Source organism: Bidens hawaiensis, unplaced genomic scaffold (assembly GCF_021521415.1).
Source record: "Bidens hawaiensis isolate Kalapana, Puna unplaced genomic scaffold, B.hawaiensis_p1.1 tig00028994_1, whole genome shotgun sequence".
NCBI lineage: Eukaryota > Viridiplantae > Streptophyta > Magnoliopsida > Asterales > Asteraceae > Bidens > Bidens hawaiensis.
In genome coordinates, this window is record NW_027494765.1 from 59791 (window position 1) to 73649 (window position 13859).

The following is a 13859-nucleotide window of genomic DNA, read 5'->3' on the forward strand; positions in this document are numbered from 1 at the left end:
AATGATGATGAAATAGAAATAATATTCAACGCATAAGTTGTTATTATTGCGGGTGTGGGGGTTAAATAGACGTTGGGTTTTTCTAACGGATAAATATTAGAAGAATTTACAACGGGGTTTTGGTTCAACCTCATTTTGGGTGTGTTTTTATTTCCAATGTGACCGCGTTTTGTTTTAGTTCTGGTACTGTAATGAAAACCAACCAAATGACATTTTTGTTTTTGTTTTAATTCTAATATCGTAACAAACGTGATGGAAGCCGAATAGATTTGCGTAGACTCACTGCCATGCTCGAGATTGACAACACTCGTGTTTTACCGATGCCCGAGTTTTACCGACCAACAACACTCCATTGGCCTACCTCAATTTTTATAATTTGTTTTGATTTATTTTTTGTTTTAGTTTCGTTACAACAACTCACGTAACCGAAACCAACGAATTCGCTTCGACTTACCTTCTTAACAATTGGGACCAATAACGCTTGGTTTTTACCATCGTCAGTCGGGTATAACACTAGTTAAATTACAATACCCATTTTTTCACTATCACTAATTACTTTTATAGTTAATAATTATGCTGTTACTGAACTTCTTATGGTACCTCCTTCAATGCCATTTTCTACAGCAAACTATTAATCGATATCCAAGCAGTTTTGTCCTATAAAAGTGATCCTAGGACGATCATTTCATGCACTCGCTCGTCCTAAATCATATCTATAGTTGAAGTATTCTTGTTGTTCTTGGAGTATTATTATTGTTCTTTTTGTCTTCTCGTAGAAGTAAGTTTTGTTCTTCATCCAAGTGATCAACAAGCAAGTGGAGATTTTGTCCACAGTCATCTAAAAGTCTTAGGAGCCATCATAACATAGTATTAAGCTAGTTTGAGGTAAGCACTGATGTTTACTTGTTGGTTTTATATGTTTAGTGCATGTTTATGGTAACCTCAAAAGGCAGTAAAAAAGGATACATAGGTGTAACTATTGATGTTTTTTAAGTGTTAAAAACAGTGATCGAGAAAACCAAGTTGTGGATAAACAATGTAAAAAAGTTGTTTGAACAAGCGATCACATGGATCGTGTGTTCATCTTCACAGTCCGTGTAGTTGTTTCTTCAGGCATACATATACTTATGCACTCACGAACCATGAGGCATGTTTGCAAACCTGTCTAAAACATATGACAATAAAAACATGAAAACATGAATATAAGACTAGATCAGTATCGATCTATCAATATAAGACTAGACCGGTAAAGATATAACAATAAAACACAACTAGTAAGGGATCTTGTAGGCATTTAATATGTAAGACTTGTAAAGTGATCTAAATATATAAACAAAAAAAAGATAAAAGAAAAAAATTAAATAAAACGGCTAAAAAAGAACCAAGTTGTATAGTCAACGTAAATCCAATGCTTGGTGACCTAGTGCGCAAAATAGTAGTATGGACTTTCTAGTTGTAGCTATGCTTAACTATGTAAAACATGGGTCTGGCTAGAATATTATAGTGATTAATAAAAGAAATGACGTCATGGTCCTGAATAATTAAAGAAGTATTGTGGTCCTGAATAAAAAAAAAGAACGTTGTAATTCTAAATAAAAAAAATACAAGAGATTGTAGTCCTAGAAATCAAAATGAAACATTATGGTTCGATAAAGAATGAAAATGCAACGTACATATTGAAGTTTGGTGACCAGGATCGATAAACACAAAACCGAAAAGTTTAGATCATAAGCTCGATCTTGTAATTCTCATAGCTCGAACATTACAATACTTAAACTCCTAATGATATAACCCACAAGCTCGGGTATATATACTAATTTAGATTTCAAAACCCAACTATACTAGAATACAAATACCATAATCATATTCAAATACTACTTGGTAAAAACAAATCTAAATAATAATTAATAAATAAATTCCTTGTTGTCCAAGTCATTCGCTCGACTTGTTCACCAAGTAATTTATTTCATGTAAACCAAGTCACGTGCTCAACTTGATAAACAAGACACGAACTCATCATAGGCTCGATGAGTCGGCCCGACCCGCCTCATTGACTCGAGGACGGAAATTAAGTCCAACAATCACCCCCCTAATTTCCGACTCGAAAATAGGTGGTCTTTGATTTAAACTTGTCTCCTTTGACCTGTGTGACTTGGCCTATGATCTTGACCATCTTGGCTTTCACAACCCTCTTGGTCCTTATCATCTTGGTCTTTATCATATCGGTCTTGACGTCCAGGAACTCTTCTTGATCCATAGATGTGTTCTTTCGGTTCTTCCGAACTCGACTACTTCCGTGACCTTGTCCCCGACCATTCACCCGGTTGTATGAACTCGCACATCCACTCCTTTGGTTGCGATATTGGTCAGCTAATCGAGCGAACAAGTTGTTCAATCTCGTTTTTGTGTGTTCGATCAAGGGCCTGATTTCCAACAATTGGTATCAGAGCACGGTTTACAAAACACGAGTTCTTTATTTTCTCTCAAGATCAACGACAAGTTAGTTTCGGCAGCGGCGAGTTTACGATATTGTGGGTTATATCATTAGGAGTTTAAGTATTGTAATGTTCGAGCTATGAGAATTACAAGATCGAGCTTATGATCTAAACTTTTCGGTTTTGTGTTTATCGATCCTGGTCATCAAACTTCAATTGGTATCAAAGCGGTTACGCTCTTGGTGTTTATCGATCAAAGTCGTGATTGATAAGGAGGAGGCTGAAGACTCGAGACATCGATCAAAGTCGTGATCGGTAAGGAGGGTTCGGTAGAGTCGGTGATTGGAATATAGACCGAAACAACAAGTAGGTTATTTGTGTGGCGGCAACTCGGAAACAAGTGGGTTTACGATAGGGGTGTTGCGTAGTAGTTTTGGTTATTGATTGGTTTCAACTCGGAAATCGTCAGAACGAAATAAAGGCAAAAAGGTTTTTGTTTGTTTTCTTGTGTGTTGCGATTAAAACGAAATAATCTAGTTCAGTTTTTGGTTCAAGAAGGTTTCGTTTAAAGATTTCTTTGATTGGTTTGTTGGTTCAAAAAGTCAAAAGGTAATTATTTTTTGTGGCTGCTTAATTCGTGTCATACAAAAAGGAAAACAAAGTGTTTTAGTTTTCTTTTGAAGAAGACGAGAAAAAAAATAAAAGGAATATACAAGTTGGTTATTTCTTTGTGTTCTTGGTCAAGGTTGATTGGTTGAGTTTATTTGGTTAAACAAGAACATTGAACGGGTTATGTTTTTACCAAGGTTTTGATTTGGAGGATGTGCTCGTGTTTTGATTCGGGAACAAAAGAAGATCAAGGAAGATTGTTGTTCACTCAATTAGATGACCTGGATTGCAGCCAAAGGAGTGGTTATGCGTGTTCATACGACCGAGTGAATGGTCGGGGGCAGGGTCACAGAGGTAGTCGAGTTCGGGGGAGCCGAAGAACACATCTAAGAATCAAGAAAAGTTCCGGGGAGATCAAGGCTAAGATGGTTGTGAAAGCCAAGAGTGTCAAGATCATGGTTCGAATCAGGCATGTGAAGAAAACAAGTTTGGAGACAAAGATCCGTCTATTTCGAGTCAGAAATTAGGGGGTGATTGTTGGAAGTAATTTCAGACTCCAAGTCACAAGTCGGTGAACTTGAGAGACCAATGTTGACAAGCTGGTCATAGTTGGTTATATTTCCTAATTACGTTATGTTTCCTAATTGTATTGTGATTATAATAGGTAATGTCTTGGCTAGCAAGTTAGGTTAGTCTATATAAACCGATGTATGGTTAGACATTATAAAGTGTGGCGTGAGATGCAACCGAGTTGGTTCATCCAAGAGGCACACACGAGATGTAACCGAGTTAGGGTTCATCTAGGGTGGACAAGATGTAACCGAGTTAGGGTTAATCAAGAGTCAAACCGAGTTAGGGTTTGATAGTTTGGATCGATGAGTCGATCCAAAGGAAATTACGTCCAACACATATTTGTCCTATTGAGTATTATGTATTACTCTAACAATTTTCAAATGATGATTATAAAAGTTCTATAAAAATTATTTTTGAGTCTAATAGTGTATTCACGAGCGGTAATGCTAACATATTATTTTCTAAAGTACTTTCAGGTACGAGGATAAAAAATATTAACAAGGGTAGATGCTAAAGGGATAATGACTCCCTATACACAACACCACCTTGTGGCTTGGCTTACATATGCCTTTCATAATAACTGAAGTTGTAAATATTATTTCTCTTGAACAATGTCACGTAAAATAAATAAACATGTATCATTGATGGTTATATGTTTAGGCGCCTAAGGTTGGCGTGTGATAGTTGAATGGACTAATTTAATTAATTAAATTTGTTAGATGATAGAGGTCACTTCTTATTTCTTCCTTTCTAAACACCCAAAATGTCTCATTATTCGTGGAAGTAATTACCTCTTGTTTTTTTTACTAGTTTAGGTTATGATCACTTCTTACAAATACATACACGAATGTCTTCTAATCGATGTTAAAATCTAAGACCAAAAGAGTTATTCCCGATCAAAATGCTTTTGTTGATCTTTCAAATTATGTGATATACGATTTGAAGAATGCATTATAGAATATTATATCGGCTTTCATAACTTTCCAGGGGTTAGTTACAAAGTGTTGGACTCCGTCATTGATCTCTATAGTTAGTGCGTGCATGATCAAGAATGTGAAATTTACTCTTTAGTTTGTGATAATAAATATATGTATATATATATATGATACATATACTAAATATAAATACACTCAAGTATGTGACCCAAACCACTAATTAAAACCCACAAATTTAATTTCAAATTTTTGTCAAAATTTTGTATCGCGTGAGAAGTTCCCATCCCTAGTCTACAAGCATAATGTTATCGACCCAAATAACTCATTTAGTTAAACATGTTTGTAGACTCGACCAAACTTATTTAAACCAACCTAAAACCCATTAATTTAGATTCATAGTTTTGTCACATCTTTATATCACATGACAAACTCCCATGCCTAATCTACAACACTCCTACCACAAGTATAATATTATCAACCCAAATATCTCTTACCCATTCGTAATCCACAACACAACTACTTGGCACCATTATTCAGATTCCATGTGGACACCACCAAGCCACAAGAATTAAATTTCAACATATTCCCCCTCACTTAATAATAATATTATTTTATTTGGATCACAAAATTTCTAATTATAAAGTTTTCCTCACCAATCAAAACCCCAAGAAAATCTTTATCTTCAGTGTTAGTACAAAAATGTAACAATTTTTGAATTTCACATATCAGAAATTGGATTTTGAGTTTTTAAATTTAATCACTCGTGTTGAAGATGTATTTTGTGGCTGCTAATGGCTATCTTCCTACACTGGTCTTTAATCCAGAACAAGGATTTAAAGGAGTACCCAAGGTATATTTTACTTTTCATGTTTTACTATTGTGTCTAGGGGCAGCTCGAGCTCAGTTGGTGAGTAGCTTTTCAAGCTGGTGCTCGTTTATTATTTATTAATTAGTTTATATATTTGTTATTATAGTTGTATATACAACATAATATGATTGTACTCTCTATAATGATGTTATGTATATAAGTAATGGGATCACTTAGGCTCTTGAGCATATTCAAGCTTGGGCGGCCGTTTACTAAACAAACTTATTTTTGGTTTGTTTACACCCTTACCGACGCTACCCTTTTTTTTATTTGTGTAAAGAACATGAACCCTGATCCAGAAACTTAAAAGTTGTGTAAGCTGGACCATGCCCTGTTTAACCTATTAATCTAAACGTGTCAAACGGGTTGACGGAGTGATAGGTAGTGATTAAGTTGTAAACGTGTTAATCTTGTTGTTGTGTCTGAAAAGCATGGGCTAAACGGGTTAGTGGGTTGACTGTTATAATTAAACAAGTTAAACATGCCAACCGAAATATAGCCCGTTTAGTTAAACATGTCATTTTGAGTTATGACTAACAAGTACCCAAAATCTGACTATTTTCATGGCATGTAAATTGTTACTGTAATTTTGCCTGTTAGTTTTAACAATTTCGTTACTGCAGGACTTGCAACGTCTTTTGCCTAATTATGAATTACGTGACGATGTGATACGATCAAGTCCCATCAATATGGGCGCGCAACAGAATGCGGGTCCATCAAAGGCGTTAAACGGGTTATATGCCAACCATCACTTTGACCTGATTGACCCGAGTATTACAAAGCCTGCACTCATCAACATTCAAGGTTCACGAATCTCTCTTTTTGTTAGTTATAATCAGTTTTTTATTATTTAGGTATTAACAAATCTTTTTATTTATTTATTTCATGGCTGTTTTCTACAGATTGTTGTCCAAACTCAACACTTTTGAGCTTCAAGTTTCCACAGTCTGGATTAACTGAAGTAGGAACAGACGGGCCCGATCTGTTTTCACTTTCGGGCTTAACGGGCCTTCAGCCCGTGACAACCGGTTACAACCCGAGTGTTCTTGATATGGGTCAAATGAACTCTCAACTTATTTATCAAGATTCAGATTTTGACTCCCGGGAACGTTTAATCGATTTTGTTGGTGATCTGGTTCGACGTTCTGAGATAACAGTTCATGAGGATGGACGGGTTTCGTTGATGGGCATGAGAACCGAGATGAAGGACATACTTTCGGTTCTTGCTGAGTTTTATTTATCAAAGAGTTCAACTACCTGGCGGAAGTCATTGGTACCGCAGTTTAATAGGTATATATGCAATGGCCAAATGGATGGGTCGGGTAGGGTAGGCTAATGGGTCATACTGGATTTGGGTCAAAACAGGCTCATTTAAAAAAAGGTATATTTTTGGTTCGGGTTGGGTAAGCTAATGGGTTCCTGGTCAAAACAGGTTGATTGAAAATGGGTCAATTTGGTTCGGGTCAAAATGGGTTGATTGAGAAAATGTTTGATTTAATTTGGGTCAAACGGACAGGTATGCATGTATGTCGACACAAACACAGATAATTGGTAGAGATGGCAAAATGGGCCGGTCGGGCAGGTTGGATAACGGGTCAGGAAGGGTTCTGGTCAAAATGGGTAATTTTATGACGCGGTCCAAACATGTTGGTCCGGTCCCGGCCGGGCTGACTATGACCCATTTGACTTGGTTTTCTTTTTAGCTAAGTTTAAAATTTTGTCCATTTGACTGACCCGTTGGAATGTATACAACCCGAATTGGCCCATTTTGGGTAACTGGGCCGTGATTGCCATTTCAGCATTTTCGTATATATTTACTAAGTTGAAATTCTGTTGTCATAAACAGGCTGGATTATGCTTCTGCTTTGGAGCTTGAAACTGTGATCGTTGCTCCTCATAAGAGGTATGCTTATTTATTTTAAATCATAACTTTTAACGGGCCTGATTTAAGGGCTATTCGAAAAACAAAATTGTATTTTTAACCCAGTTTATGTGTTTGTTGGGTTGTATATTTTATGGATAACGGGCCAACAGGTAAAAAGGATAAAACAACATTAACAAAGCCATAAACAAACCGAGCTGCATGGCCCCACCATTTTATAAATTTATGACACGATTTTGTTTTCTAAACATAATAATATTGTTCAAAGCAGCCCGGAGAAAGTCAAACCGAAGCCATCACCAAAGAAGAAAGGGGCCCGTAACAAGACAACAATCAGACACAGAAGTAACTACAGTCAGGCCTGTGAAAGCCTCTTATCGATAATAGTGGACAAAGACCGGAACGGGAAATCTGCCATTCCTGTGCTAAAGAAAACGGGCCCGGAGCTACCAAACCTCCTAACTCAGTTCTCAGCCAGCATTGCGGGAACAGGAATCGCGGTTCTGTTTTCGGTTATGTGTAAAGTAGCAAGTGGCAGAGTTGCATTTTGTTCTTCAAAGCTCTTCAACACGGGCCTTGGGCTCGGGCTGGTGTGGCTTTCGTGGGCCGTGAACAGATTGAGGGATACGGTTGTGATGATTAGCAAGAACCCGAATAAGAAAACGGGTTTGAAAGATGAGGAAATGATGAAGAGTTTGGATAGAAGTGTGAAAGAAATATATTTCAGGGCTGCAGCATTGATGGCAGTGATGGTCTTGAGGCTTGCCTGAACAAGATAAAAAAAGTTTATGTAAAATGTAAAAATGTGGCATGGTGTAAATGTTGGGGGTAAAATAGGGAAATTGATGCTTCAGACAGCTTTGTGTCGTTTGATATGAAGTCGATCTAAGTTTTGTCAAAAATGGCGACAATGATTCTTGTTTTGCCGATTATAGTATAGCATAGTATAGAAGTGATTTTGTCATGGGTACGTTCGGTGTGTTTAGCTGCTATTCTGCTAATGATTTATCCGATATTGGCTTAATATAAGTTTGAATCGATTTGGGTTTAACAACCTTATATTGGAGCTCGTTATTAAATGAGCTCGAGTTCGGGCTTCACATATCAAGCTTGACTAAATTCGCAAGTCTAAATATTGGAGGTTAATTTAATATAAAAGTTAAAGATAAATTAGTCAGAAGGTTAAAACATGAAAACAATTTAAAAAATAAGAAACTACATGAGATAGCTTGCTACAAAGCAGAAAACCCTTAAAACACAAAATCTTAATTACAAGCAAACAGTCACAGGCTCAGCTTTTGTCACCTCGCTACGTATTAACGAGTTTTCCAATATTATTCTACTAAAGCTTAATGTAAAATTGCAGAACACTTGAATATAATCTTCAACAAACAAATGTTGCAAAATTATCTCTCACCTCTTCCAATTGAACAAAATATAAAAAACCAACTTTTCCTTTCATTAACTTATCAGCTTCGAAACCACGCCTGCGCCCACAGTTCGTCCTCCCTCTCTCAACGCAAATCTTTGCCCTGTAAATACATATAAAGGAGTCGTGTGAAAAGCTCGTTATAGTGGTCAAACGAGCCAAAGTTGACACTCCAAAACTTCACTTAAATATTTTAAATTTATTTAATAAAAAACGCACCTGGTTCAAGGACAACAGGGGTAATAAGTTCAAAAGAAGCAGTCACGTTGTCACCGGGCATAACCATTTTTACATCTTCGGGTAACTCCACTTTACCCGTTACATCAGCTGTCCTCAAATAAAACTGTGGTCTGTAGTTTGAGAAAAAGGCGGTGTGACGCCCACCTTCATCTTTTGTAAGAACGTAGATTTCTGCCTCAAATTTTGTGTATGTTTTCACACTATTAGGCTTCGCAATCACCTGTGCAAAAACTACATTATTACAACAATAACCTTGATTTCTTGGAATTGTAAAACTTTAAGAGCTTGTGAGCATTAAATATGGATTTCAGGTATAACTTTAATTAACTAAGTGGAAATACGGTAAGCACAATAAAGGATCCAGAATTAAGTTTGGCTCAAGCGATTTCAATTACCTGTCCTCGTTGGATATCAGTCCTACTTATGCCACGTAAAAGAAGGCCGACATTATCACCAGCCTGGAACAAAAAGACAAAATACAGTCAGCAAATCAATGAAGCTTGGTAGCAAAGATACTGTAAAACATAAAATAATAAATTACTTACTTCTCCATGATCTAAAATCTTCTTGAACATCTCAACACCAGTAACAGTAGTTTTTTTGGAACCCTAAAGGTAAAAGATTAATATTAAGCAAGCACTAGCGCAGAGTAATTATTCAGACAAACAAATCCAAGTATCCAACAAATGCCATGTGTTACCTGCATCATCCCCATGATCTCAACTTCCTCACCGACTTTAATTGTTCCTTGTTCAACACGTCCGGTAGCAACAGTGCCACGTCCCTTAATAAAAGATATATCAAATTGTAATCATGTAACTCTTTCTAAAGTAAAAAAGTTTTATAATATGGAAAACACATAGATCTGTTATGATAGTAAATACCGCAATTGAGAAAACATCTTCAATGGGCATTAAAAACGGCTTCTCCTTTTGGCGTTCAGGAGTAGGAATGTAATCATCAACAGCTTCCATCAACTTCAAAATGGCATTCTTTCCAATTTCATCATTGGTGCCTTGTAAGGCTGACAAGGCTGAACCACGTACAATAGGAATTTCATCCCCTGGAAACTTGTAGAAGCTAAGAAGCTCTGCCACAATCACAAACTTATTTAAAAGACACTGTATAGTTTAGTGAACGCTAAATTGATCAAATTTTTACCTCGAAGTTCTAGTTCAACAAGTTCTAGTAACTCCGGATCATCAACTGCATCCACTTTGTTTAAGAAGCACACAAGTGATGGCACACCAACCTGCATTGACAATGACAATAATTATAGTTTCAGTAAAAACCACGATTGGTGTAAAACATAAATATAAAATTATAAAAAGTAACAAACCTGACGTGCAAGAAGGATGTGTTCCTTCGTTTGTGGCATGGGTCCATCAGGTGCTGAAACAACAAGGATTCCACCATCCATTTGAGCAGCTCCAGTGATCATATTCTACAAATAAACAGATCTATTAAGTACTGCAAAGAGTGTACATAGCTATAATGTGAAAATTTTCACACAATTAAACCAACAAATTACTTAGGTATGAAAAACTACAAAAAGGTCCATTTAGTTGGATCTTCTGTTAGCAACTGACTACTGAATTAAGGCTTAAGCGTTAAAAAAATTAAGCATGATTAGATGCCTAACGTCAAATTGTGATCACTGTTTTTTCTCTTTTAACTTGAAGCTACATTCTTCTCAACAGTTTAAAACTTTAAACTTATTCAAGAAATTATTCACTTAGAAATGAATTTTATTAAAAGATTGTCGTATTGAGTATTTGACTCTATAATTTTGTATTTTTATACAGTCCAATAGAATTTACATTTTACAAACTGATATAAGCCGCTTATGCAAATGCTTAATTCCCACTCAAAATAATACACGCTAACCACTACTCACCTAGCTCCACTTTATACAATTCATTATAAAAATTATTATATAATTAAAAAATAAATTTTTAGTTAGTATAAAGGATCACTCATGTGTTCGCTAAAGTCATTGACCGTGACAACTTATAAACACTTTCTGAATAAAGATGGTTCATTAGATGATAGTTTTAGATAGAAGAAAAAAATGTGGACCACCTGTTCCACTTGAAAACATGCCAAAGTAATATTGGAGATGTAAACTAATTTACTCTTACTATGTTCCACTTGAAAACAAATTCCAAATAAAGCATATAATACACAGAAACATGCCAATAAAACAAGAAAAAACATGCTGAAGCTATCAACTAAATGTTCCGGATACTTATTAGTTCTAGTTAAAACAAGCAAAATCTCATATATAAACTATTACCGTAATGATACTGTAATAAACCTTCATGAGGGTGAGAAACTGAGAATATTATGCGTGTAATGAAATAAAAAAACACAATGCCAAGTTTTGAGGTATTTACCTAATGACAAAAAAACAATAGTAATCCTTCAGCTAAAGAACCTTCCTATTTTCTAAAGATCTAAGTGATTCATGATTGTAGCATATCATGGTGCCATCCCTCTTCAAGTTGTAAAATAAAAATTATAAATTACCCCATGAAGCAGATTTTAAGTTCAGGAAAATACAAACACCAATATATGTGGACTTAATAATATCAGTAATCTCTTATTTTCACAATGAAATCAATAGGTATAAAACTTAACTTACTTTAACATAATCAGCATGTCCTGGACAATCAACATGAGCATAATGCCTTTTAGCAGTTTCATATTCCACATGAGCCTGCATAACCGAAAACGATGAATTAAGTAGCTGAAACACACATGGCAAGAATTATATCAAATAAAGATAAATATATTAATATAAAAACCGTGGCTATTGTGATTCCTCTCTTCTTCTCTTCAGGAGCCTTATCAATTTCATCAAAGGCAATAGCTTTAGCTTTCCCTTCATCTGCTAGCACCTAAAGAGCGCACATAAGTTAGCCAATTAATATTAATTTCTCAAATTATAATAAGATTCAGTAGCAGAAACTAGAAAGAACAGGCATTAAGTGCCACAATGTAGCAATTTAAACCTTTGTAATTGCAGCTGTCAGTGTTGTCTTCCCATGATCAACGTGCCCAATTGTTCCAACATTAACATGAGGTTTCCTGACAGATCGAAATCACACGATTCATTTGGAGATACAAAGTGCATAATAAGCTACACAAATCAAGTTCCAAATGTGTTTCAACTTCAACAAAAACAATATTCAAGTAATAGTACAGCCATAAAGTTCAATCCCATAATCCCATTGACATAAAAAAACATGAGAAATCACCCGATGATGATCGTTGCCGACGGTAAAGGAAAACCGTATTCAAATAAATAGATTTAGACGAAAGAAACAAATAATAACACATCATTTGGACGATCAACGCACTTATACAACTCATATCACAGTAGAAGTGCAACTTACTAACCGTAAGTCCGTAACCAGTTATTGGTCAAAACCGCGGTTAATTTTGGTTACGGTTCCTAAGTAACCAGTTAGGTTAGTTATTAACCAGTAAAACAATAACAACCTATTAAAATGAACCTTATTAACACTAACAGAGTTTACCTATGTTCTATGTAAAAATAACCTTACTAACCGGACTGTCCTATACTGGTTGTTAATCGGTTACGATTTAGATCACAGTTCAACATAGTTGCTAATAACATTATTATATTCACATACAAATACTCTATTTTTCATAATTAATTACACAAGTAATAACAATTAAAAACTTACGTTCGTGTAAAAGTGGCCATGGATCTCCACCACGAATTAGAACCGAGTGAGGTTTCATTTCCGGAAAGCGATTCAGTCGTCGGGAAAGCTGAGGCGAATACGACGGATCCACGACAAGATGAGCGTAAGTGAGAGGATACTTGAATTAACCGACGGGAGTTAGGCTTTCTAAAAGCAACAGACGCCATTGAATGAATGAAGAAAGAGTGTTTTGTGTTGCAGAGGTCAATGAAGAAAGAAAGAAAGAAAGAAAGAGGGGTTTTGGTGGGTTTTACGGATTTTTGGGATCGGATCAGTGGTTGATGTGGTATGGGAGTGTTGAGGGTTTTGGTTTAGAATGGGCCGGGATATGTTATGGGCCTTGTTAAACTACAATTCGGGTATTTTCGACCGGTTCTGGCTAAGTCGGGGAAGAACTGGTTCCGGATATGGTCGGGTATTTAAAATGGTTTGCCGGGTTTTTATTAGGCTTCGGGCGGGGTCAGGTTCAGTTTTGATCGGGTAAAGGTGGAATCAGTTATGGTACGATTTTTTTAAGAACTGAAACTTAGTTTGTACCCACGGGTAAGGTAGGGTAGGAATCGGTTCTGGGTCGCTTTTAGAACTGGGTTTTTTTGCCCACCTCTAAATATATTTATTGAGAGTATATATAAAAATTATAAATTGTGGTAGCTATTTTATTTATTCAAGATATTTATAAAATCCGTTAAAGATTTTGAAACTTGTAGATTATCTCTAACGAGACGCTCGTGAGGTGATGTGTGTTGAGGTGGATAGTCTGTGGGACGAGCAAGGGTTGGAGGTAGAGTGAACAACAAGAAGAACCATACCCGAAATTCTTGCACCTAAGGACGAAAGATGAAATTTCAGTAAAACCATTCATGTAATTTACTCTTTTTAAATCAGTGTTATTATTTAAAGAATTACTATGTTAAAAGAGTAGTTTTTTATATTATTAATTAATAGTGAACTTTGTTGATACTCTGAATCATTGTTAGTTGAATGCTTACTTATAACCCATGCTTAAAACAACAAATATTAGTTTGTTTAGGTTAATTTAAACGTCAAATTAATGCGCTACGTGACTGCCTATTACCGGTTAAAGCTTCTCATTTTCTTGTTAAATCATTGGGGTCCCGCAATTTACTTGTTTAAACCCAGTTATCACGTTACCA

The 13859-nt window shown here is 35.8% G+C and overlaps 2 protein-coding genes across 2 annotated transcripts; one reads left to right on the forward strand and one right to left on the reverse strand.

Moving 5' to 3' along the window:
- The first annotated feature begins 4946 nt into the window (after positions 1 to 4946).
- On the forward strand, positions 4947 to 8269 carry LOC143578016 (uncharacterized). The gene is made up of 5 exons (XM_077061701.1): positions 4947 to 5402; positions 6044 to 6224; positions 6323 to 6710; positions 7267 to 7323; positions 7574 to 8269. Exons 1-5 carry the CDS (start codon positions 5325 to 5327, stop codon positions 8070 to 8072), a joined length of 1203 nt encoding a protein of 400 aa, XP_076917816.1. The 5' UTR covers positions 4947 to 5324; the 3' UTR covers positions 8073 to 8269.
- A 278-nt stretch (positions 8270 to 8547) lies between these two features.
- LOC143578006 (elongation factor Tu, mitochondrial-like) lies at positions 8548 to 12904 on the reverse strand. Its single transcript, XM_077061694.1, has 12 exons — positions 12685 to 12904; positions 11986 to 12061; positions 11779 to 11871; positions 11616 to 11690; positions 10311 to 10415; positions 10133 to 10223; positions 9856 to 10061; positions 9672 to 9755; positions 9517 to 9579; positions 9367 to 9429; positions 8951 to 9191; positions 8548 to 8834 (listed from the first exon to the last, which is right to left on the reverse strand). The coding sequence occupies exons 1-12, from the start codon at positions 12870 to 12872 to the stop codon at positions 8764 to 8766; spliced, it is 1356 nt and encodes a 451-aa protein (XP_076917809.1). The 5' UTR covers positions 12873 to 12904; the 3' UTR covers positions 8548 to 8763.
- Between the last annotated feature and the right edge of the window lie 955 nt (positions 12905 to 13859).